General features: G+C 40.4%; 2 protein-coding genes across 5 annotated transcripts in view; one reads left to right on the forward strand and one right to left on the reverse strand.

Annotated features, from left to right (window-relative positions):
• Positions 1-1218: 1218 nt before the first annotated feature.
• On the forward strand, positions 1219-19585 carry esrp2 (epithelial splicing regulatory protein 2). 4 transcript variants are annotated; one of them, XM_058088493.2, is made up of 16 exons: positions 1219-1379; positions 1531-1683; positions 1990-2118; positions 7607-7720; positions 8024-8138; positions 8247-8339; positions 8753-8807; positions 9167-9277; positions 9880-10012; positions 11113-11155; positions 11952-12253; positions 12378-12605; positions 12685-12883; positions 15493-15682; positions 15947-16154; positions 19158-19585. In XM_058088493.2, exons 2-16 carry the CDS (start codon positions 1552-1554, stop codon positions 19317-19319), a joined length of 2214 nt encoding a protein of 737 aa, XP_057944476.2. In that variant the 5' UTR covers positions 1219-1379; positions 1531-1551; the 3' UTR covers positions 19320-19585. The 4 variants fall into 4 exon arrangements, with proteins under 4 accessions (XP_057944476.2, XP_057944474.2, XP_057944475.2 ...); XM_058088491.2 differs by having other exon boundaries at positions 1243-1379; positions 1485-1683; XM_058088492.2 differs by adding an exon at positions 17700-17802 and having other exon boundaries at positions 1247-1683; positions 19158-19305.
• Positions 19586-24338: 4753 nt separating this feature from the next.
• Positions 24339-25295, reverse strand: part of nfatc3a (nuclear factor of activated T cells 3a) — a 51235-nt gene continuing 50278 nt past the window's right edge. The window contains exon 10 of the mRNA XM_058088489.2: positions 24339-25183. Within this exon, the coding sequence (XP_057944472.2) occupies positions 25104-25183 (80 nt within the window). The 3' untranslated portion in view covers positions 24339-25103. The remainder of the gene's footprint in view (positions 25184-25295) is intronic.

The raw sequence follows: 25295 nt of genomic DNA on the forward strand, positions 1-25295 counted from the left end.
TTCAATATGGTGTCATCAAAAGCTATACCATTAGGCTTGCCTCATGTGATCCTGCCTTTGTACATTAAGTGTGGTAGTTTATCAGAACATTTAAGGAGTCAACATCATCTTTAACAGCAGATTTAGCGCAGGGGTCTCCAAACTAGGATGCATGGGCCACTTACATTTTTTGCACTAAAGATGCTAAAAAATAGAATGTTTTAGTTTTACATCTGTGCTTGGTGTTATAGGTGACAAAGCAAATTATTGTGATATGTAATAATATATATAATTGAATGGCAGAGGTGGGAAAAAGTCAAAGTTTTGCGAGTCGCATGTCAAGACAAGTCTGAAGTCATTGGCACAAGTCGTGTGTGAAGTTTTTGCCAAATACATTTGAACAATGTAACGATGTAACCAGAGAACTACTGCATATAAAGAGTTGGTTTTACATTGACGTAAATGCTTGCAAAACCACCCGTAGAAAACAGAATTCCAACATGTTTGAACGTGCTATCCAATAAATATTATCTGCTGTTGCTGTGATTGAATATGCATTCAGCCTTCTTGGATTTCAGCTAAATCCCCAAGAGTGGCTTTATACTACTCAGACCGGTTCATCAGGGACAAAAAGTAGGGGAGGAAGTGTTATTGAATAGAGAGAAAGAGTAAGTCTTACATTTACCAACATACTAGAATAGATGGGGTGTGTCAGAGACAAAACATTGAATTCTGGGCTGAGAATGCAGTAAAATGGTACAATTATAGCTGGATTTGCAGGGTTATTACTTGGAGGGGTATTACTTGGAATAAACAGAAGGGAAAACATGTAGAACAATGATCAATATCCAGGGGATGGGTATATAAATAGTATAAATAAAGACAAATAATTATTATCATTTGCTGCATGTTATTCATTTGAACATGCAGCAGGTTACAATTGAGTGCATCACATAATCAGTAAAAATAACATAAATAAGACAATAGTTTTGCAGAAAATAGTTGAACTGAACTGAATAAAATTATCAATATAATTACTTTTCAGTGACAGAAGGTGTTAGTTTCCCTCCGGGTACTTTTACAAACTGCCAGAATTCCTTGTGTATGCCTCATGGAAGTTACCGCTGCTCTTTGTCGGGCTACTTCCTGATTAAACAACACTGACCAATCATATTATAGTATACGCCTCATAGTCCCGCCCTCACCTTTGCAAAACAGCCAATAGGAAGAAGCCTTCGGAGACTGGAGTAGCACAGGGGGCCGAGTCACACAGGTAACTGAAAAAAAAAAACTCCAGCAGGACTTGTTATGGAGTTGGTGTGAAAGAAAGACGGATTTCCACCCTTCTTTACCAGTCTAACCAGTATCTCTGGATAGAATTCTGTCAAGTACAGCAACAGGTAGAGTGACTGGTCGCAAACTCCTTCGTGGCTCCCTTTGAAAATAATCTCCCCTTCTTTTTTTCTCTCTCTCAATTGTTCGCTCCTCTTATCACTTGGAAAAAGGTGAACCCTAGTGTTATTTTTATTTGAATCTTTGCTTTAATTGTAGTTTTTACCCTTGTGGTCCCTGATGGCTTCGCACAGTGATACTCTGGTGGTGTTCTTTGGGGCAACAGCTGGTGCAAATGGGGGTAAACTGGGTTCGGATGAGAGGGAAATAATTCTCTTGGTGTGGCAAATTGTGGACCTACGTGAGAAAAAGGTATGGATTGTTCGTTCGTACGGTTTCTTGTGTGTTTTTTTTATTCATTTGGTTTAACTTCTGTGCTGCTGTTGTGTTGACATTTTGAAAGCAACACGGTGTGTGCTAATGCTAGCTCGTTAGCTCAGCCCCTCGCCAGGTGTGCGGCTAAAAGGTGTTTTCTTTCTCCGTCATTTGGGAAATAAACACACCTTTTTGGTTTGTCATGTCAATACGACAACATTACTGTTATTTATGACGGAATGTCCGTTTTTTTTTCGTATTGAGCTTGTGCACCATGCGAAGCTAATCCCTTGTCCCATCCAGGTGGGCAAACTTCACAGATGTCTTGTCAAGCCAGACACTTTGGAACTGACAGACCAGTGCAAAGAAGACACGGGCCTCACTACGGAGGACATCATCAATGCAGAGCCCCTGGATAAAGTTCTCCAACAGGTGAGCTCATTTCATGAGGTGCGGATTCTTTGCAATAACCAGCATCTGGTAACACAGCAGCATACAGTCATACATTTTTACTTTAAAAGCTCAATATTATCCAGGGCAGTGTTTTAAATGACGGTTTAGCATTCTTAACACTTGTAAAAGTGTAAAAAGTGCACTGCTTTAACTTTTGAAACATAATTTTACCATCAAGCTGGGGAAAATGCATTATAAGTAATATGTTAAAACAATAAACGATGCTGAACGTGGACGTAATTAAAACCCCTGTCAAAGATGCAGTCCTCGTATATGAACTATCACACAAGTATAGACTAGTTTAAAAGTCAAAAGAACAAAAATTCTACCTTTTCAAATGGGACCTATGGATTTGATGCTTCCGACCCAAACGGTCTGTTTCCTTTATTGCACCACCGGCCCACCTCCAAGCATGTCCACTTTGCTGTCATTGGTCACACTCCCAAGAGCTCCCAAGGACTTCAGAATATGTAGGTCCGCGTTTACTGAGCGCTTGCAGCCCACACAATGAAGTCCGGATCGCACTGACGTCACAAAATTTGGTGAAATGTCTTAAAAACTTTCTGAAACTGAACATTCAGAGCCATCCCAAATGTCTTTCAAGGCTGACTTTCAAATGCGCAAACCTCATTATGTGAAATGTTGGCATTGTTTAACACAAGAATACAACACTCTTAACTAAATTTATTGGTCAGAAAATTGGAAAAACCATAACAGGTCCCCTTTAACATCATCAACATGCATCCTTAAACTTCTGTTAAATGCTATATAAAAGTAAAAATAAGCACTCAATCTGATGAGCAGCTAGCAAGTAGGGGGGTAGCTAACTAGCAAACAAGTTTTTGCACCAGACTCTCAGATGATAAGCCTGATAAATGTGATCATTTCGATAGAGTTGTATTTTTGATACAGTAGAATCAAATGGTAACATTTGAGGCAAACAACTTTGCATTACTGGCAAATATTAGCATTCAACCACCTGTACCATAGCCTCATGCAATATGCTGACATCATGCAGGAGGATAGGAAAGCCCCTAAAATTACTGTGACATTTAAGACTCACATTCTGGAATTTTAGCAATATTCGGAAAGCTTGTCCAGCCATGTTTCGGGCACAGATCTTGAGCTGTAATGTAAGAAATGTGAATCTCCTCAGTGACCTTTCATTGAGGGAGCGATGTACTGGCTGTTCAACTGTTCTGACAGTGCAGAGAAATTCAGCAGCGAGTTTCGCCCCAAGGTTGTAGAGATTAAGACTAGTCGCAGGTCCGGTCTTGTCTTGACGCATGCTGCAGACATCTGGAAGGTGGGTTGTTGTGACCGCACCTCTGTTTTATACTGGAGGACAGACAAAGAGGGGAGAGAGTGGGTTTTAAAAGAATGGTATTTTGATTACAATTTACTGGTGTTTCTCCTCAGTCAGTATGTGTGTTTAGCCAATAGTGCTTATGTTGTCAAACATGTTTTTCAAGCAACCTTGCAAGAGTTTGTTTGCACAGGGTGCACCTTTCCCCACCCCTCCATTAGTGTTTCTTCTCACGAGCACACCGTCTTAGCCTTTTATGCGTGCGCCACTCTGCATTCTTGCTCTGGAACAGTTAAAGTTTCATGAATGTTTGGGCTCACCTGTGAAGTTGTGCCTTCCAAACAGGCCTGGTTAAGGCTCCAGCATAGGTTAGTTTGTGTGCTGAACCTTCAAATATTAACCCAAGCAATCAGTTGGTTCTTTTCATTCCTTTGTGTCACCCATTACTCTCTTGCTATCTTTCCCTTCACAGCTTGTTTTTTTACCCTGTTTCTCAAAGGAAACACTTACAGATGCAACAATGAATCCATAAATTGATAGTTAATCAATTACTCAATTAATCAGCAACTATTTTGGTAATCGATAAATCATTTTTTGATTTAAATATGTAAACATCCTCTGATTTCAGCCTCTCAAATGTGAATAGTGAAAAATGCTAAAGTTGAAGTTGTGTAAAAACAGCTTTCATTTTGGGTGTCCTGACAATCTTATCAGTTATTTAGTCTGCTAATGTACGTACATACCGAATTGTTGCATTCTGATGACAATAGTGTGTTTGTTTTACAGGTAAAATGCTTTATAGCAAAGTATTTCATAAAGGTCGCCACAAATAACTCTTTTTGAAATGTAAATCTGTCTTTTTACAGCCACAACTCTAGTCATTGTGTACATTGGATTTTTTTTTTAATCGCTTGTTTTTGTCTCTCATCTGATAACAATGGCTCGCAAAATAAAACATGTCACAAAACCCACCCTAATTAATGCATTTTAATGATGGTTTTCATTGAAATCAGAATAATTTTTAGTTTAGCATCCTGACTTGGGACACACACCAACCAGATCTTTTGTCAGGCATCTGCTCAAAACATTAACTTTATTATCCAAGATGACAACTAACGACTCAGCTTGTTTTCAAAAACAATTAAATTGCGGGTGGGCGGCCTGAAGCGGGAGTAGGTGACTGAAAGAGTCCTGGCAGCCATTGGCTATACATGTTTATAATCTGTTGTTAACTGACCAACAGTTAACAATTATGTGATGAAGCAACAGATGGTGATATGTAGTAAAGATGGTGCTAAATTATCAGCTTGGGATATTATTTGTGCGTCATGACTTAAATAGTATATAGCGCTATAATCGCCTACTTATAGGGAACACGCCTGCAATGACGTGAGCTGATGGTGTCTTGTTGTTGACTCATGTGGTGTGTCATACAATCGCCTTGTCATTGTTGCCAAAATGAATCGCCCCATTCACTTTCAATCAGTACAAACAAGAAGATTATCTTCCTACCGCAATATTCAAATAATGTAGCCTGGGTCCTGACCGATTTATTATTAATTTTTCTTGTCAAGGTGAGATGCATTGTGCTATGACATTTTAATGTCAGAAGCAAAGTGCTGTAGCGTTACTCGCGTTTGGATGTTGAACTTGGTCTCCTGTCAATTTAGTCTGTACTCCAACCACAATGTGGGCTTGTAAGGTTTGTACTTGAAGGTAAACATTCATATCTCAAGTAATCTATTTACTCTTTGCGATGTTGAAGAGTAATGCTCTTTACACAGCATACTTTTGACTGTATTCTCAAGTTTAATGCACCCACAGATTGGGATACCATCGTCCCTGGCCATTACATTTTCGGCGTCATATATCAGTATAATGTGGCGAGGCTTGACATGCTTAATCAAGCATTTAAACCTGACAGTACTCACCACCGACAGGGGCTGGCTCTTTTCTTGTAGACTGTGACTTTTTGCCATTTCGTGGGACTTTCTCACGCTTAGCAAATGTGTCAAACAGCAGTGGATGTTTCCGGAAGCCGTGGTGTTACGAAAATCCTTCTTTAAATGTGCAATGAGGTTGGTTGTATTTGACTTCCCTACTTTCGACATATGTGCCACCATGAGAAACTTGTGAATGACAAATTTTATACTCCCTTTGTGGACTTTAATCACACATCATCACTCCTACTCTTTGCTAAACATGCTAATAGATGCTATTGTTGTGATCACGTGGGTTCTGCATGATGAATAGAAAGGCTGCTGTTGTGAAGACTGGAAAGGACTGTTTGTAATACGTTCAGTTGCTGTGTTAACATGCGCTATTTTTTTTTGATGTCGGTAAAACTTAGCGGCTTACTTGCCACTCCCTGATGAAGCTCTTATCGCAGTTTGTGGCGGCCACCAGCACCACCCTTCCTCACCTCTGCATGCAAACACTCCAGTGGGAGAGTGCGTTCAGATAGGACCACGTTCAAAGGCTACTTCCTCCCCCTTCATCTGTGAAAATACCTTGTAAGGTAAAGTCAGAAGTAGAGGGAAAAGGTGTTAGGGTAAAATCTTTGTGTGGTTTATTGGTGGGTCGTACCCACTGTAAATTATACACGCCTGATTTCAGCATAAGTCTTCTCAAGGAGGTAGGGCTTTGTGACCTTGTCTGCCTTTGCCTCATGGCCCTGCTTTTTCTCTACTGCCAAACGGGCCCAAACACGCACCTGTAATACTCGCTGTGGGTGATTATCACTCATACATAGCTGGTGGCCATGTGAAACTTCTGCCTCTGTCAGACAGTTTCACCAAGTCTAATTTATGTATTTGCGGGGGCAGGCATATCTTTTTGAAATGCCCTGTGGGATGACTACAAGATGGTCTTGCACTTATTCAACAATACAACTGTATCAAAAATATGCCTTAATTAATTGACGATACTAATTTAAATGTAAATGTACTTTTTAATAGCATTCTAACAGTAATATGTAACTAGAGCCTGTTTCCAATTATGATGAGGAATCTCCCACACTTGTTTGCTCCAGTTGTGAGAGAGGCGCTGAAGTGTTCACTTTTTTGAAGTTGAGGGTTTTTATGACATCATGGACATGGACATGAAGGCCTCCTCTGACCCGTGTCAGAAGTGGATAAAGTGCACAACGGCTCCTTCTTGAGACAGGCGTGAACAAACCCATTAACACACAGCAGCGTGTTGCCAGTAGGGTTGCTAAAGGCACTTTTAGATCACTGTCTAAAATCTAGCATATCGGTCCCAATACACTGGACTACTGAGACAAACTTGAAATAGTCAAAAACAACGTAGTGTTATATCTTTCACAGTAATCATTATAGTGGTTTTCATTTGCAGTGATTTGGATTCATATGCAGTAGCTTTGAATAAAGTAACCAAAATCTAATAATGTATAGACCACTGCATCACCACTAATGATTAATGACTATTAATTCAAATAATTTTTTGTTTGTGTACGTAGTCCTTTTGCATTGGATCTCATTGCTTCATTGAAGAATCATGAGGGCATACTGTTTCTGTCAAAAGTGCTCAATAACATTGGCACTCGGGGTAATTGCATAAAAAAAATGAACAATGCAGTTGACACACCTGTTTACGTTGGTATTTAAGTGAAGTGCTTTGACACACAAGTGCATGGAGTTGACACAACACACGGGGCGGTGCTCATTGCGTGTGCTTAAATCATCATGCATGGGGGATGCTGGTGTTCAGGATTTGGATGGGTGTCGGCGCCACTTAAACGAGGCTGGTTGGACTTGTACGGCGTCTTGAAGTGTGATCTTTCCCCTCCCACTCCCACTCGACAAACACTAAAACCTGTCAGACAAGTACACACACAATCCAAACATCAAACATAGCACTACCTTCACTTGTCTGCCCTTCAGTTTTACGTCTATTTAATTCTCACTTTCCGCTTTGTCAGTACTGTTTGCACAAGAGTTGAATCCTATTCAAGCCCTTTTAACATTTGTGTAACAAAACATGGTCAGTCAATTCCCACTAGGATACACTTGACTTCCACGACACTTGCACAATTGTATTGGTGCTGCATGCAAATGTTTTTTAAAACGATAATGATCAGTTTTCGCCACAATGTGTGGAAGGTCTAACAATGCACACTTTCGTCTGTGCTTTGTTGTGCAGTTCCAGCAGTTGGTGGCATCGGAATTGAAGTGTCTCGAGAGGAGCTCTTACACTCTTTGTGTCAACAGCCCCCATATTATCCGGCAGGCCCTCCATCCCGAGGCTTCTAAGAAGGTACTCACTAAACCAAAATCACAAATTAAAATCGAGACAAAAATGCTTTTGTGATGACTGCATGCACCAAGAGTTTCTTCCTTTCACTTCCTTGTAGTGTGAAAGAAACTGTTAGGCAAAACAGAATATGCAGAATATCTTGAATGCAAACATACACTGTACAGGCATTATTATTATTGTTATTATTACTACCCTATATTGCCAAATGTATTGTGGCCTCAAGAATATACTTCCTTTTTATTACCTTTTTTTGATCATCTGTTGATGACACCACGTCTAATGCTTTTGCTTCCTCCGTCTCAGAATCTCGTTCTTCCCGAGTGTTTCTTCTCCTTTGTGGATGTGACAAAGGAGTTTGAGAAATGCTGCCCGAGTGCCGGCCCTGCAAACAAGCTGGAGCTTTCCACAATGTTAGAACGTATCCTTTTTGAGGGGAATGGGAAGAAAACTCATTTTACTCATTCTTATGGTCTATGAGTGAACTAAAAACCAACAAAACGGTAGACCGTCTTTAACTGGGATGCAGATGTGGGTCTACCTGCAGTGACAGAGCTGACAGGAGTAAGGGAGGTGCAGAGCATGGCGCAGCTCATCCTCTGCATCCTGGCTGAGCCTTACAGTAAGCAAACACCCGTCTTGGCACCTCACACTGACCGGAATGATGGTGCTGTTTTGGGGTGCAACTCTGGGGATCCACAAGCAAACATTGTTCTAAAAGACACCTGCCCTATGACAGCATCATGGAAATGACATCTACAATATATAGCTTTATATAGAGCTTAAAAAGCTATTAAACCACTTTAACCACCTGATTGTCACATGTGGCCTGCAACCTGTCTTGCTTGTTTTGACAGAACTAGCTCAACCTGAACTGTTGTTGTTGAACTGTAATATTTCTGTGTATGTTCCATAAAGCAGCCTTTGCCTGACTGCAACTACAAATGTGAATAGACACACATTTTAGAGAATAGATTATTTTGATGTACAGTAATATATTTCATGGTACAATTCTAATTGTTTTTTCCCTTTCAGATCACATTTTTTCCTCCGTGGAGACTGTGAAGTACAAGTTTGATTCTGGCACATGGTACGTATGAGACACAAAAATTGAGTTTCTTCCAACACTCTTAAGTGGAATTACCGAGATGGGCTTATAGTGTTGATTACTGCTGAAACACTAGGACACCCGTGTCCACAGCCAAAGAATCACTTGACAGTCTTCATAATTCAAACAGACAACTTTACTGTATAACAGGCACAACATATAAGTGTCATATAAAACAGCTTGAACTATTTGTTGGTTTAGTCATGCTTTAATGAAAATATGTCTTTTCAATACAATATGTTGCTGCAAAGTAGAGTTAAAGATGTCGGGGGACTGTCAATGAAAGAAATCATGTGTTTGCATAGTATTGCGTTGAGTTTCCATGCATTGTTTTCATGCAGCAGTAAGACTGAGCCAGTGGACAGCGAGACGGTCATCAGAGCACGAGGACTTCCATGGCAGTCTTCAGATCAAGACATCGCTCGCTTTTTTAAAGGCCTCAATATCGCCAAGTATGTTGCACTTTATGGACATTTTTAAAGCAAAGTTCAGTGGAACCTTGGTTTTTGTCATTCATTTGCTCATTCATTTGAAGTCAATTTTTCCTCCTTTCCTGGAAATATTGTAAATCTCATTTATCTGTTCCATAAACCCAAAAGTATCAAAACAAAAAACTATTTTATAGAGAATAGTTACAGTCTTACAAGCAGAACACAATGCAAAATAATTCTAATGAATGGGTGGAACTTTTCATTGATGCAAACTTCCTGGCGAGATCAAATTGCTTTATTTTCTTTTTTTAGTCAAATTACTGGCAATCACGACTTTCCTTGGCTTCATGGCGGGTTATTCAGCAGTTGCACTCAATAAATGCACAGACGTGTACTCCGCTTTGTTTGGACACTTGATTTCACTGAATAATACAGCACAGACAAACAGACTACCTTAGGTTGCAATGTTGTGTAAAAACCGAGGCAAGATTTTAACGAACATTTTTGACAAACAAAAAATTGTAAGAAAACCAAAGTTTGACTGTTCTTTTTCATCTCAGAGTTGGAAGTTTCTATGTAATAGATTCTGACAGCTTTAAGGATGATTAATTCATTTGTTTCAGGGGGGGCGTGGCCTTGTGCCTTAATGCTCAGGGCAGGAGGAATGGCGAGGCCTTGGTTCGCTTCATCAACTCTGAGCATAGAGACCTGGCACTGGAGCGCCACAAGCACCACATGGGCACCCGCTACATTGAGGTCAGCTTGCGACTTTGATATGTGGTTTTGTGTTTACATTATGGAATGTGGAAAAGGAATGTGTCATTCCTTTAACAAGCTGTCTGAGGCTGTGAAATTGCCCCTAACGAAATGAGCCTAAAATTTACTGCAGGGTTGGATCACTGTAAAAAGTGAAACTTCAGCATCTTTTCTTTATAGATTCCTCCAGGCCTGATTAGCTGAAGCTTTGCTGTGAGGTAGAATCGAAGACCGTCTAGTAGCAGTACAGAGATGAAGGCGTTTCATCGGCCTGTAATGGCCTGACAACTTAATAAGACACTTTGATGTTCGTCTTTGCAACCGCCCCATTCTATCGGGGTTTCAAAAGTAGCTGTTCTTTTAAAAACAATGTACACACAGTCCGGCAGAAACAGATACAGATCAGTACTATTTTATATTGTTTTTGGAAGAGTGATGTGTGTATTGTACATAAGAAGCTAGTCGTCATTAAACGCCTTATTAACTGCACTGACATTTTAAGTAACAGTATAAGAATGAGTATTAGTTAAATATAAAACACAGTTGACTCACAAAGATGGGCTTCCACTGTGGGCTGTATTCAAACATTAAGAGCTGTCTCACAATAATGTATTTGTGGTGGTCTCACCAGCGTAGGGCCCCTCTCATAGCATCCTGACAGGCTGCTGACAGGTCAGCTTGGTCCTCTGTTGACGAAGACATGTTCATGGTCTCATGTTGGCTGGGGATGCTGCAACACCGAGACAAGGTTCACTGTCATTCTCTGTTCTTGGGTTCTTTAACTCTGACTAGCTGACATTCGATGCACCTGCTCTTTGAGAACGTTTGGGTTTTTTTCCTTTTGGATTTTTAGTCTGAAGCGTGGCATTGTTAGGATTTTTTTAGCAGCGGGATATCCCTCAGCAGAGTAGAACTTCTGTGTCTCTGCCTGTCAGGTGTTGAGGTGTAAGATGATTCTGGGAGACAAAAAAAAGAGGTGGTTCTTCGTCACTGTGTGGGATACTGGACTTTAATATTTAAGAGCAAAGCTCACTGATGGCTGTGGATATGATTGTCTTAAAAGTTTTAGGCTAAACCCCCGCTTACTCTCGTCTTCCCAGGTCTACAAAGCCACTGGAGAGGAATTCCTCAAGATTGCTGGAGGTCAGATTTCAATTTTTCCTCCTCTTCTTGCTCTGTGCATGAGGAGTTTTTGTGAAAAGCTTTCTGTTTTGGTGCAACGGACTTCTGTTTCATTACTTTTTTTTTTCCCTATGAGGAAACACAAGGCCCTTCCACACATCTCTAAAAGAGCAACCTTTTTAGTGTCTGTAATGGAAGGTTTTTTCTTGTGCTCTCTCTCCTGTTACCTGTGTGCCTGCCTCATCCCAGTGATCTCCAGCAGCTTATCTTGAACCCATAAAAGATGCTTTGTGAGAAGCTAAGCCCCCCCCTCCCACCCCACACTACTCCTCACCTGCCTTTTCGTCTCTCTAGCTGACGCCCGCTGCAAAGTAGCGTGCAGTGCTGATACAAAGGGGGTGTGAAGAGACAAAGCCAGGGACGAGGGCCTCTGGTCCATGGTGCAGGAGTAACGCACAACAGAGATAGAAAAAGAAACCTGCAGTGTGACTGTGGACTTTGATCAGAATGGGCTTGAATCGATCAGGACTGACATTACTTTGGACTTGCACTAAATTGTTCAAACAGGCTGGACAAAACAATTTAACAAAGGAAATGAAAGCAGTTCATTAAAAAATATCCAAACGTTAGGTTAGACCTCAAGTGCACCCATTAAAAAATATGATTGTTATTTTAGGACGACCCACTACATTTTAGAGCCGATCCAGTTGGCACCTACTTTGTAATGTGCTTTACTACCCCCTACAGGACTGGGGTGGAACAATTTTCTAGCGTTCTGTAATTGAGTCCAGTTGCCATTTTCTTTCCTCTGACACAGGTACATCTAATGAGGTGACCCAGTTCCTATCCAAAGAGAACCAGGTGATCATTCGCATGCGGGGGCTGCCATTCACCGCCACCCCCCAAGAAGTTCTGGACTTCCTCGGCCCAGAGAGCCCAGTCACAGACGGCGCAGAGGGGCTTCTGTTTGTCAAGTACCCTGATGGACGGCCCACTGGTGACGCATTTGTGCTCTTCTCCTGTGACGAGTACGCCCAGAATGCCATGAAGAAGCATAGGCAGATCCTGGGCAAGCGCTACATTGAACTTTTTCGCAGCACTGCAGCCGAGGTCCAACAAGTGAGTTGGAGAAGTCTCAACATGGCCACGTCATCAGATCATTTATACCAGTTGTTGTTGTTTTGGGTCGAAGTTGCCGGGTATGTACTGGAGTACCTACTGATGTTCATCTGTTCCTTGCCAGGTGCTGAACCGCTACTTGTCCACCCCTCTGATATCCACGCTGCCCCCCTCGCCCATTGTCCCCGTCCTTGCCACGCCTCCCTACCTCCCGACGGCCAGCAACACTCGCGATTGCGTCCGCCTCCGTGGCCTGCCTTACACAGCAGGCATCGAAGACATCCTGGAGTTCATGGGTGAGCACACAGCTGACATCAAACCCCACGGAGTCCACATGGTCCTCAACCAGCAGGTGAGACAAACCGATGGGCTTCAGGGTCAACGGTCCAAGGTTTTTAGAGGAATGCTGAAATTCTCGCTTTCGTCTGCAGGGCAGGCCGTCAGGTGACGCATTCATCCAGATGAAGTCACCAGATAAGGCCTTCATGGTCGCACAGAAGTGCCACAAGAAGACCATGAAGGACCGATATGTGGAGGTATTCCAGTGCTCCACAGAGGAGATGAGTATTGTCCTGATGGGAGGAACCTTGAACCGCAGCGGCCTTTCACCACCTCCCTGCAAACTCCCCTGTAAGTTCATTTGACTCAAGTTCTTTTTTTTTTTTTTATTCTCTACCAAAACGTTTTTTTCAACCATACTGCTTGCTCCTGAATAGATTTACATTTTTTTGTGTTTTTGCACATTTTTGGTGCACACAGGGCAGCCACAAGGTGGCAGAAGTACATTTTATAAGAGCTTTGCGTGCATCTCTCTCATAGAAATACATGCTGTGCAGCAACCAGGAGGTGAAAAGGCATTTCGCCGTGTAGCGCATTGGGGGATACATGAATGTGTATATATATACATTTTCATGTAAAACAACGAAATATCTTAAATAAAATTAGTGTCAGTGAAAGTTGAATACTTGAAATGTACCTTCAAAAAAAACTTTTATTCTCCTTTTTTGTTGAGAACTGATATTTTATTACAATTCTGTGACAATGATTTGAATGATGAGAGCTAAAGTAAAGTAATTCCAACACATGAATTCTACAACACAGATGAATCTGTTTGGAACGGGGATGCCAGTTTTGTGAAAGGCTGCACTTTGCTCTTTGCTCTTTCCTTTCTATCTATGTAGATTAGATTGTCAGCCAGGGGAGCACCTTTTGTCTTTCTTTTCTACTTTTGTTTTTGGTAATGAGTGCTTACATGTTAACAGTAGTCTTATTTTTTAAATAAATAAGTGAAAACTAAAATGTTCTGAAAGGTCGACCAGTGTCATTTGAGTGTTCCCTCCCTTCTTGGTCAATCATAGCCTCACGCTGATAGAGGCTGTTTGTATGTACAGTGAAGAAAATAAGTATTTGAACACCCTGCTATTTTGCTATTTCTCCCACTTAGAAATCATGGAGGGGTCTGAAATTTTCATCGTAGGTGCATGTCCACTGTGAGAGAGATAAACTAAAAAGAAAAATCCAGAAATCACAATGCATGATTTTTTAACAATTTATTTGTGTGATACAGCTGCTAATAAGTATTTGAACACCTGAGAAAATGAATGTTAATATTTGGTACAGTAGCCTTTGTTTGCTATTACAGAGGTCAAACGTTTCCTGTAGTTTTTCACCAGGTTTGCACACACTGCAGGAGGGATCTTGGCCCACTCCTCCACACAGATCTTCTCTAGATCAGTCAGGTTTCTGGGCTGTCGCTGAGAAACACGGAGTTTGAGCTCCCTCCAAAGATTTTCGATTGGGTTCAGGTCTGGAGACTGGCTGGGCCATGCTAGAACCTTGATATGCTTCTTACGGAGCCACTCCTTGGATTTCCTGGCTGTGTGCTTCGGGTCGTTGTCGTGTTGGAAGACCCAGCCACGACCCATCTTCAATGCTCTGACAGAGGGAAGGAGGTTGTTCCCCAAAATCTCACAATACACGGCCCCAGTCATCCTCTCTTTAATGCAGTGCACTCGTCCTGTCCCATGTGCAGAAAAACACCCCCAAAGCATGATGCTACCACCCCCATGCTTCACAGTAGGGATGGTGTTCTTCGGATTGTACTCTTCATTCTTCTTCCTCCAAACACGCTTATTGGAATTATGACCAAAAAGTTCTATTTTGGTCTCATCTGACCATAAAACTTTCTCCCATGACTCCTCTGTATCATCCAAATGGTCATATGCAAACTTAAGACGGGCCTTGACATGTGCTGGTTTAAGCAGGGGAACCTTTCGTGCCATGCATGATTTCACATCATGACGTCTTAGTGTATTACCTACAGTAACCTTGGAAACGGTGGTCCCAGCTCTTTTCAGGTCATTGACCAAGTCCTGTCGTGTAGTTCTGGGCTGATTCCTCACCTTTCTTAGAATCATTGAGACCCCACGAGGTGATATCTTGCATGGGGCTCCACTCCGATTGAGATTGACCGTCATGTTTAGCTTCTTCCATTTTCTAATGATAGCTCCAACAGTGGACCTTTTTTCACCAAGCTGCTTGGTAATTGCTCCGTAGCCCTTTCCAGCCTTGTGGAGGTGTACAATTTTGTCTCTGGTGTCTTTGGACAGCTCTTTGGTCTTCGCCATGTTACAAGTTAAAGTCTTACTGATTGTATGGGGTGGACAGGTGTCTTTATGCAGCTAACGACCTCAAACAGGTGCATCTGATTCAGGATGATACATGGAGTGCAGGTGGACTTCTAATGGGCAGACTAACAGGTCTTTCAGGGTCAGAATTCTAGATGATACACAGGTGTTCAAATACTTATTTGCAGCTGTATCACACAAATAAATTGTTAAAAAATCATGCATTGTGATTTCTGGATTTTTCTTTTTAGTTTATCTCTCTCACAGTGGACATGCACCTACGATGAAAATTTCAGACCCCTCCATGATTTCTAAGTGGGAGAAATAGCAAAATAGCAGGGTGTTCAAATACTTATTTTCTTCACTGTAAATACGTTCATGCTGCCATTTAGCTTTGTTTATTTTGCCTGAATGACAGTCTGAAGGACAGCGGCAGCTTTGGAACTAAGATACCTGCCTTGCACAAAAGCTTTATGATGTAACAAACTTCCTCTTTGGGATAGCATTTTTTTATATAGTCTGTCAGGCACCTAGAACATCCTGCATTAAAAATGGGTCAGTTTATGATTTTTCATGTATAACTTTTATAGACGTGTCACTCTTTTCTTCCAGGTTTATCTCCACCCACAGCCTATGCCGCCTTCCCCACTCCTCCTGCCATCCTGTCTGAGGCCGCCCTCTACCAGCCCCCCTTGCTAGCCACTCCTAGACCTCATCAGGCCACACATACCCCCGCTTTGGCATATTACCCCCCCCAACCTCACTTGTATATGAACATGAACTACACGGCTTACTATCCCAGGTTTGTGCATCGTCATCTGTTGCCTCTTATAATGGATAGTTAATACTAATTTTAGATCACTAAGGTGTATTTCTACAAAGATTTAAGGTTAAATATTCTTAGGTTGGAGGGACTACTTCCTGCAAACTAGTTGAGGCTGAATCAGACTGAAACAGCACCCTCTGCTGGTTGCTGTCAAGTTGTGCACATCAAAACTTTGTATGTCCCTCTAACAGCAGCCAGAATATGAAATAACTTATAACCTGTCTGGTACCCCTCCCCCAGCCCACCTGTATCCCCCTCCACAGTCGGCTACTTCACATCCCCGCAAGCAGTGGCGGCAGCAGTCGCAGCCCAACCTCACCCGGCAGCAGCAGCTGCAGCAGCAGCCGCCTCCTCGGTGCTCCCCCAACCTGGTGCTCTGGTGCGGATGCAGGGCCTTCCCTACAACACCGGCGTCAAGGACATCCTCAGCTTTTTCCAGGGATACCAGGTCCGTACCTCCTGCACCCACACAGACGCCCACATGTCCATGATTAAATAGAAGCAGGAAATATACAATTATTTATTTTAGTTTGGATGCAACATCATGATGACTATTTTCCAAGTTGGCTATCATTCCTGACTCTTCAGTGTTGAATGTGGCCAACACCGCCTTACATGTGTTACTGTAATGCTCATTTAAGACACACACGTGTGGTCTCTCTGCTCCCCATAATGCATTGCTGCCAGGCCACATTATGCAGAACTCGCTGAGACAGGTATGGACGCCATTCATAAAGAGGGGGGGAGTGAAATTTAAGGTGGCGGGGATTTGCTGTGGTCTGTTTACTCTCAGTTAGAGTGTGTGTGTGTGTGTGTGTGTGTGTGTGTGTGTGTCCAAATCAAATATCCAAGATCTTTTTTGTTTTTCGCATTTCTTGGTTTGTTTCCTTGATAAGTACATTTTGGAGACTCCAAATGCAGAATTTCTAAGCCAAAAAACTGGTCTACAAATTATTTGACTGAATAAAAGTGGCTAAATCTCATTTCCATATTTGGATTAGATGACGTAAAAGTCAATTGATCACTGTGCTGATTAGCTAATGTAGTCAAGATATTTAATGTTCTATATTAAATCTGTTTATACAATAGATTTAGGCATTTTTGCTGAAAAATATTTTGAAGATATTTAAATTAGATGTCTATGTCAGTAAATAATAAACAAGAAATATCTTAAGACATCAGGGGATTGAATAACTTATGAAACACAAGCTAAAGTTTGACTTAAAACATCACAGTTCCCTTTATTATTAGTAATAACATCCGGGTACTCTCCACTACTGAATCAGGTGACCAATCACAGCACTCGGCTATGGTAGGTGATGGACCGCCAAACAAAGGGTGGCATGTCAAAGCTTGGTGGGGGGGGAGCAGTTAGGCATTTATGACTGTACTGTACATTTTATTATTTTCTGTGGTGGGGGGAAATGTCTTATTTTTTGGAAGGAATCACTAAATCAGTGAATTTGCGTGGCGGTGAATGCTGAACTATTTACCTTAAATTGTGTCCATTGAACATCGTGTTCTGTTTCGTTATTAGATGCAAGATTTTATTGAAGAACACCCCCCTCCCCCACTCCTAAAATGCTCTTGTCATAAGTCCCCCCCCTCCAAAGTCTCCACCAAATGAATTTTCCAGTGCACGGTTTCATATCGTAAGCGTTTTTGTGCCTCATAGATATGGCAGCCATTTGCCTGACGTACTCATGTAAATACACCAATTGGCCATTAGGGGGCGCCCAGGCTTCAGTCTGTGTATTATTGGACTCCAATGGACTCCCGTGGAACCCTTTTAAGCACGATATTGTTGACGTCACCAGTCCTGTTGCTAAATGCTCACCACTAATGGCTACCTAGGTCACATGTAGATTGCACCCTGGGTTTGTGTGATCTCTAGATTTTCCAGAACCTTCTTCCTAGCGTGTGTGTGTGTGTGTGTGTTGTGTGTGTAAAGCAGCTGTGTCACTCTGATGGTTGGCTATCATGCTATGTGTAGTACACCCCTGACGATTACAACGGCGTGGTTCAGATGGGCGAACAGGCCAGGAGTCTCATTCAGCCCAAAGAATGGCTCTGTCTGTAGGGACTCACCCCGCAAGGTAAGAAAAAGGTCTTGGGCCCCCCGCCCCCAATGGACTTACCCTGATTGGGGTTGTGGTGGTTCTGGGCTCTTTGATTTAGCATGTCGGCCTGCATGTCTCCCCAACTACATCCTAACTTCCTGTTAGGAGAGTGCTGATGCTGAATTCCTCTCTCAATGTTGTTGTTGCAACTACTGCTGTCCCCCCCTGCTGGCTATTTGCTAGAATGCAGCTTTTTTTTTTTGCACCCACGCTTTGCTCTAAATCAGGGGTCTCAAACTCAATTTACCTGGGGGCCCCTGGAGCTAAGGTCTGGGCAAGGCTGGGCCACATCAGGTTTCCCCCCCCCAAAAAACGCATTTATTAAAAACAGAAAAATATACAAACTTTTTCAGTGCTTTGGTTCCGATTTTCTACAATAAAAGCTCTGATAAAACATTCCACTGTTCTCAAATATCTTAATTTTTATTTTTCTACACAAAATAAAAAATAAATAAACAAATCAAGAATAAAGAAAATCAATCAGTAATAAATATAATAATAATAATAAAACGGCAAATAATTAAAAATTAAGAAACCACATATAGTTGGTGGGTAGGCAATTTTTTTTTCAGATTAAAATGAACAAAGCATTATTAGAGCCCTGTAGACATGACAAAACACGACTATAGTCACATTTATACTCTTTTTATTTACAACATATTGTGCAACTGCAGGGTCTTGAGACACATGCTAACTCGCAAGCTAGAGAGCTAGCGACCTAAACGGGAGCCTTCAAGTTATTTCCTTTAAACTTAAATAGCCCAAAACTTACCACTTCCACACGGATAGGGAGGATAACTATTAACAGTTATTTAATATTTTTTCTGGGTACATGATACCATACAGCATCCATATCAAACTTGCGCGGGCTGCACTAACATTAAACTTTAATATCAAGGCGGGGGTCTCAAACTAGCGGGCCGCATGTAAACACTTTGTAATGGGCGGTGCCATCTTGAAACATGAGACCTCCTCATCAAATCCTGTCCATCCTTATGAAATATAACAATATTTTAACATCAACATATGGCCAAACCCTAATATCTATCTATCACATTGTCTAATATAAGCCTGTGACTCTCTGCTGTTGAGTCCCGATGCCGCACTCCCATGCTAGCGTTGCTCCACCTCGCAGCCTGCATCCTCTCGCTTTCCACCTCCTGCTTTGGAATGTATTTGTTATTCATTTTGTGCGTCGTTAGCTGTGATGTTGCATGCAAACTAATAACTAATTAACTAACTAACTAATTAATCCGAGTGAGCGGCCACCTCTTATACTCATCTGGCCAACCCAACCGTCCTCCACCCCCCCCCCTCCTGTGGTCGTGCAGCTCCAGCCGGACGCCATCCTCATCTTGTACAACTTCAGCGGCCAGTGCAGCGGCGAGGCCTTGATCACCTTCCCCAGCGAGGAGATGGCGCGGCGGGCGGTGGCCGAGCGCTCCAACCACGCCTTCTACGGGCAGCAGGTCCACCTGCTCTTCTGCAACTGACCGACTCGCCTTTTCTTGGAAACCTCCGGCCGGCCTGGCCACGCCTACGTTCATGCTCTTTAGTTGGACTTCATGAAAGCGTCGTCCGGAGACGCTTGAGGCTGCTTACATCCTACCAAAGCATTTGTCCGCACTTGAACCTTTTTTTGTTTTTTTTTTTTTACATTTTTTGTCAGTCTATAATAATCCTTTTTAGTGTATGCATGGACATGCACAATGTTGATGACTTTATGGGCCTGCAGGAGTACAGCAGACCCATCAAAGAGACGAGAAAAAGCCATAAGCAGCGAAGGGATTCATTTGACTTAACAGCTGAACTCGCCTTCCATTTGGACTCCAAACTTGAACAATCTCATTTGTTCCGTCTTTGATGGAAGACAAGTGGCCTCCTGTGACACACCCGGCGGGTATCTTTTTGTTGGGGGCATCAAATGTGCCTACGCTGGCTCTCATTATTATTATTATTATTAGTATTGTTATTATGAAACCTCTGGCAGCAGAGGAGATATGTGTTTAGTTACTTTTTTGTCAAATGTAATATGTTATGTACCAATTTAGAATTGTGAATAAGAATTTAAACCATAAAAATAAAAAATTGTTAATGAGGACTTTGGGTCTGTGTTGTTCCTCCAAAGGACCCGAGATCATCTTTGGGACATTTTGGTTTTCAAGTAATTGCTCTTGTTTTGAATAATAAGAATAATTTTTATAAACTGGCATAGCTACATCACAAGGGACACATTTGTTCCTCCTGGAATAAAATGTCCTTATTTAAAATAACTTGTTTGAAAATTTTAATTTTTTACTTGTTTTGTCCACCAGATGGCGCTACCTTTTCCCATTCAAAGCATGCAGTAACATTTCACCACACTGCTTTTTGCTGTAGTGCCATACTACAGTGTGAAAGATGTGTGTGTCTATATAGATGTTGTGTAATGGTGTACATGTTTAAAAAAAAGAAAAAAGTTCACTAACGTTAATTTAAGCCTTTTCAAAACCATATGAGCCATGAAGACCACTAACTTGTGAATGTAGATTTCTACATTGGCCACTAGGTGTCAGTAACTGTTCGATAAGACCACCATTAAACCACCTGACTTGAACAACTGGCTTTTAGTGCAGGTTAAAAATATTTCCCAATATTAATTATAACATGTTACTATTGCAACCGTAGCCCCCCAACAAGCTAAAACTCAACTCTGAACCCCCAACATCACTTCTGTCCTCCTTCGATTCCTCACTACAAAGTAAGGTGTCTTATTTTCTGGGATAATAATCCACTATATTTGATAATACCAATATAAATAAAGTTAGAGAAAATAAAAGAACCAATAAAGAGGAGGTTGACTTTTGCATTTTATTGACAGTCACTACCTTGGGAACTACAGCATGATGCAAGTCATTCCCTTTGACGAAATTTCCAAAAGCACTGCAGTCATTAACATTACAAAAAAAAAAAAAAAAGAAAAGAAAACATAGAAAATATACAACAGATGTCAATACAAGGCTTGGTAAACATCATCTAAACCTGCGTTTCCCTTTTCTTTATTTCTTTACAAAAGAGTTCATATACAGACGGGTAACACATGAAAGGAAAACAAAAAGAAAGAAGCTGCAAAAGCCCGTCAACATTTCCTGTTAGCTTTTGCCGTTATACGTATTTTTCTATTTCTACCGCTTTTCGACTCTCATAGCGTATATGCCACCGACATTTTTTATGAGGAATGACATCCATTTCAAAAAGTATCAAAAATAGAGTTTGAGTGGAGTCTTTAGTAAAATGGGAACGTGCGGTATTGTTCGCTCTTTGGTTGCTGGCAGAAGACGACGCTGGTGTTTTTTTGTTTGAGAATTGACTCGAGAAAAAGTCAACCAACAACTAAAAATGATGTCCTGCCCAAAAACAGCACACACCGAAAAGTTAAGGCATCCTATGTTTTTTTTGTTGAGTTTGCATAGCTGGCATGCACGTGTGCTTTTGTGGTTTAAAAAGTCGACTTTTGTCTACATTTGGTTCACACATGCACACACCACCCTGTGGGCCGTGGCTGTGGTCAACGCATCAGGTTAAAGATGAGCTTGTGAAGGCGTTAGTCTGAGGAGGAGTGCATAGGGGCTTCATCATCTTAAGGCGGGGAAAAATCCTTATCAGAGTTCAAGGAAAGCCTCAATCTTCACAGAAGTTTGCCTTTCATCATAGAAGACACGTGATATTTAAATGATGCAGATCATTTTAGTTTAACAAGAAATATGATTCCGCTGAAAAATTACGAGAATAAAGTCAAAATTTAAAAGAAAGTATTAGGGCCACCAGAAAACGAAACAAATAAAACGGAGATTAGCCATGAATGTGAGAGGAAAAAGTCAGAAATTTGTAAATTTTCAAGAAAAAACGTGTACAATTAAATTTACGAGAATAAAGTAATAAATGTACGAAAAAAAAGACGTAAATGTACAGGGAAAAAGTTGAGAAAAAAGTTGCAAATGTATGACGGGAAAAAGTCACAATTTTTGTAGAATGTTTAAATTTACAAGAAAAAGTTGTGAATGTACGAGAATAAAGTCGTAAATTTATGAGGATAAAGTCGTAAATGTAAGAGAATAAAGTCGTGAATGTACGAGAAAAAGAATCTTAGGAGAATGGTTGTATATTTCCAAGAAAAACAGTCGAGAATAAAGTTTTGAACGTACGATAATAAAAATGTGAATGTACAAGAATAAACACGTAAATGTACGAGCAAAAAGTTGGAAATGTACAGGGGAAAAGTCAAGAAAAAAACTTATATTATAATATTTGTAAACTTACAAGAAAAGTCGTACATTTAAATTTATGAGAAAAAGTTGTACAAATTACGAGAATAAAGTTGTACGTTTACGAAAATAATGTTGCACATTTATGAGAATAAAGTCGTACATTTACGAGACTAAAGTCAGAGTTTTACAAGAAAAAGTCGTACGTTTACGAAAATAATGTCGCACATTTATGAAAATAAAGTCATACGTTTATGAGAATGAAGTCGTACATTTACAAGACTAAAGTCAGACTTTTACAAGAAAAAGTCGTACATTTAAATTTACGAAAATAAAGTCGTGCGTTCACGAAAATAATGTCGCACATTTATGAGAATGAAGTCGTACGTTTACGAGAATAATGTCATACATTTACGAGACTAAATTCAGACTTTTACAAGAAAAAGTTGTACATTTAAATTTACGAAATAAAGTCGTACATTTATGAGAATGAAGTCGTACGATTACAAAAATAATGTCGCACATTTATGAGAATAAAGTCGTATGTTTACAAGAATAAAGTCGTACATTTACGAGAATAAAGTCAGACTTTTACAAGAAAAAGTCGTACATTTAAATTTACGAAAATAAAGTCGTACATTTACGAGAATAAAGTCGCACTTTTAGGAAAATAAAGTCAGAATTGGACAAGAAAAAGTCGCACATTTAAATTTACGAAAATAAAGTCGTACATTTACGAGAATGAAGTCGTACGTTTACGAAAATAATGTCGCACATTTATGAGAATAAAGTCGTATGTTTACAAGAATAAAGTCGTACATTTACGAGAATAAAGTCAGACTTTTACAAGAAAAAGCCGTACATTTAAATTTACGAAAATAAAGTCGTACATTTACGAGAATAAAGTCGCACTTTTAGGAGAATAAAGTCAGAATTGTACAAGAAAAAGTCGTACATTTAAATTTACGAAAATAAAGTCGTACATTTACGAGAATGAAGTCGTACGTTTACAAAAATAATGTCGCACATTTATGAGAATAAAGTCGTATGTTTACAAGAATAAAGTCGTACATTTACGAGAATAAAGTCAGACTTTTACAAGAAAAAGTCGTACATTTAAATTTACGAAAATAAAGTCATACATTTACGAGAATAAAGTCGCACTTTTAGGAGAATAAAGTCAGAATTGTACAAGAAAAAGTCGTACATTTAAATTTACGAAAATAAAGTCGTACATTTACGAGAATGAAGTCGTACGTTTACGAAAATAATGTCGCACATTTATGAGAATAAAGTCGTATGTTTACAAGAATAAAGTCATACATTTACGAGAATAAAGTCAGACTTTTACAAGAAAAAGTCGTACATTTAAATTTACGAAAATAAAGTCGTACATTTACGAGAATAAAGTCGCACTTTTAGGAGAATAAAGTCAGAATTGTACAAGAAAAAGTCGTACATTTAAATTTACGAAAATAAAGTCGGACATTTATGAGAATGAAGTCGTACATTTACGAGAATAAAGTCAGACTTTTACAAGAAAAAGTCGTACATTTAAATTTACGAAAATAAAGTCGTACATTTACGAGAATAAAGTCGCACTTTTAGGAGAATAAAGTCAGAATTGTACAAGAAAAAGTCGTACATTTAAATTTACGAAAATAAAGTCGTACATTTACGAGAATGAAGTCGTACGTTTACGAAAATAATGTCGCACATTTATGAGAATAAAGTCGTATGTTTACAAGAATAAAGTCGTACATTTACGAGAATAAAGTCAGACTTTTACAAGAAAAAGTCGTACATTTAAATTTACGAAAATAAAGTCGTACATTTACGAGAATAAAGTCGCACTTTTAGGAGAATAAAGTCAGAATTGTACAAGAAAAAGTCGTACATTTAAATTTACGAAAATAAAGTCGTACATTTACGAGAATAGAGTCAGAATTTTACCCGAAAAAGTTGTACATTTAAATTTTCAAGAATAAAGTCGTGAATGTACGAGAAAAGAGACGTCGTAAAAAAAGGTCTGAATTTTAGGAAAATTTGCGTGTGGGAATAAAGTCGTAAAATTACAAGAATAAAGTCGTAAATTCTCCCTTCTCCCTCACCCCGCCCCCTCCACATAGCCAAGTTGTTCCAGTTTCCAATGTGGCCCTAATACTCCGTGGTAGGTAGTTTGTGTTCAAGTGTCTGTATATATGTATATATGTATATAGGTATATGTATATATATATAGGTATAGGTATATACCTATATAGTATATATATAGGTGTATATATGTATATAAGTATATATGAATGAAGCCAATAGTGTCTTCTACCAATAAGTCAAAGTCATGTAAACACTGAGGCTTCCTTTTTCCAAGTTTGGGATGTGGAAGATGATGTTGATCTGTGGACGTTGTTGTGTAGTACTTGTAGTACTTGTAGTACTTGTAGTACTTTCTTTCTCAAATGGACAAAGTTGGTATTGATAAGGCACACTAGGGAGGTTTTTTTTAGGGGGGGGGGGTTATTGCATTATTGCACATAGAGGTTGTCTCTTTAAAGGACTGGCGTAAGAATGGATAGGTGCTGCTACATGGTCATAATAATAATAATAATAATAATAGTAGTAGTATTATGACTAATAAGGCAGTTATTTGTCTTCCCGTCTGATGTAAGGAAGGGACACGGTCGGCGTCCTGAGACCTACTGTACACTGGATGCGGAATGTTGCAGGCTGGGTTCCAATAATTGCGGAACTAAATGATTTGTTGATTTGTGAAGGCTCTGATCAAGCAGGACTGTTTTGATTTTGGTATAAAGTCATATTTTGCTGATGTTTGCATTCTCAGGCTTGTGTTGCATTATGGGACTTGAAGTACCCTGATGTTGTTGGAATTGTTCTTCTCCTTTTCATCAGTCCGGCTGAATGTCACTGTCTGCCGAAAGACAATTTCTGTCCCTTCCTTGACCTCTTGACCCACTGCATCCACCACCAGCAAGACCTGGCTGGTCCATGGGGGGGTAGGGTGGGGGCGGGGCTTAGCTACGACTGGCTGTGTGCTGTCTGGGTGGGGTCGTGGGTGTTGGGGGACTGGGACATGTCTCTGCCGATGATCTCGTTCACTGTAAGGAAAAACACAAAAGACACAAACATGAGTGTAAAGCTGCAGTACAGCTGCAGTACACTTAAGTGACCAGCAGAGGGCTGTATGGCGCTACGTTCGGGTCAAACCAC

The sequence above is a fragment of the Doryrhamphus excisus genome, linkage group LG13 (genome assembly GCF_037039965.1).
Source record: "Doryrhamphus excisus strain RoL-2023G ecotype Guam linkage group LG13, RoL_Dexc_Guam_v1.1, whole genome shotgun sequence".
In the NCBI taxonomy this organism is placed as follows: domain Eukaryota; kingdom Metazoa; phylum Chordata; class Actinopteri; order Syngnathiformes; family Syngnathidae; genus Doryrhamphus; species Doryrhamphus excisus.

What these genes read in the sequence shown, in the direction of transcription:
- esrp2 (XM_058088493.2), top strand. Translation starts at nt 1,552, where the DNA reads ATGGCTTCGCACAGTGATACTCTGGTGGTGTTCTTTGGGGCAACAGCT. An exon ending in CTGCAGCCGAGGTCCAACAA is followed by an intron (nt 12,254 to 12,377) that starts GTGAGTTGGAGA and finishes GTTCCTTGCCAG; the next exon opens with GTGCTGAACCGCTACTTGTC. An exon ending in ACATGGTCCTCAACCAGCAG is followed by an intron (nt 12,606 to 12,684) that starts GTGAGACAAACC and finishes TTTCGTCTGCAG; the next exon opens with GGCAGGCCGTCAGGTGACGC.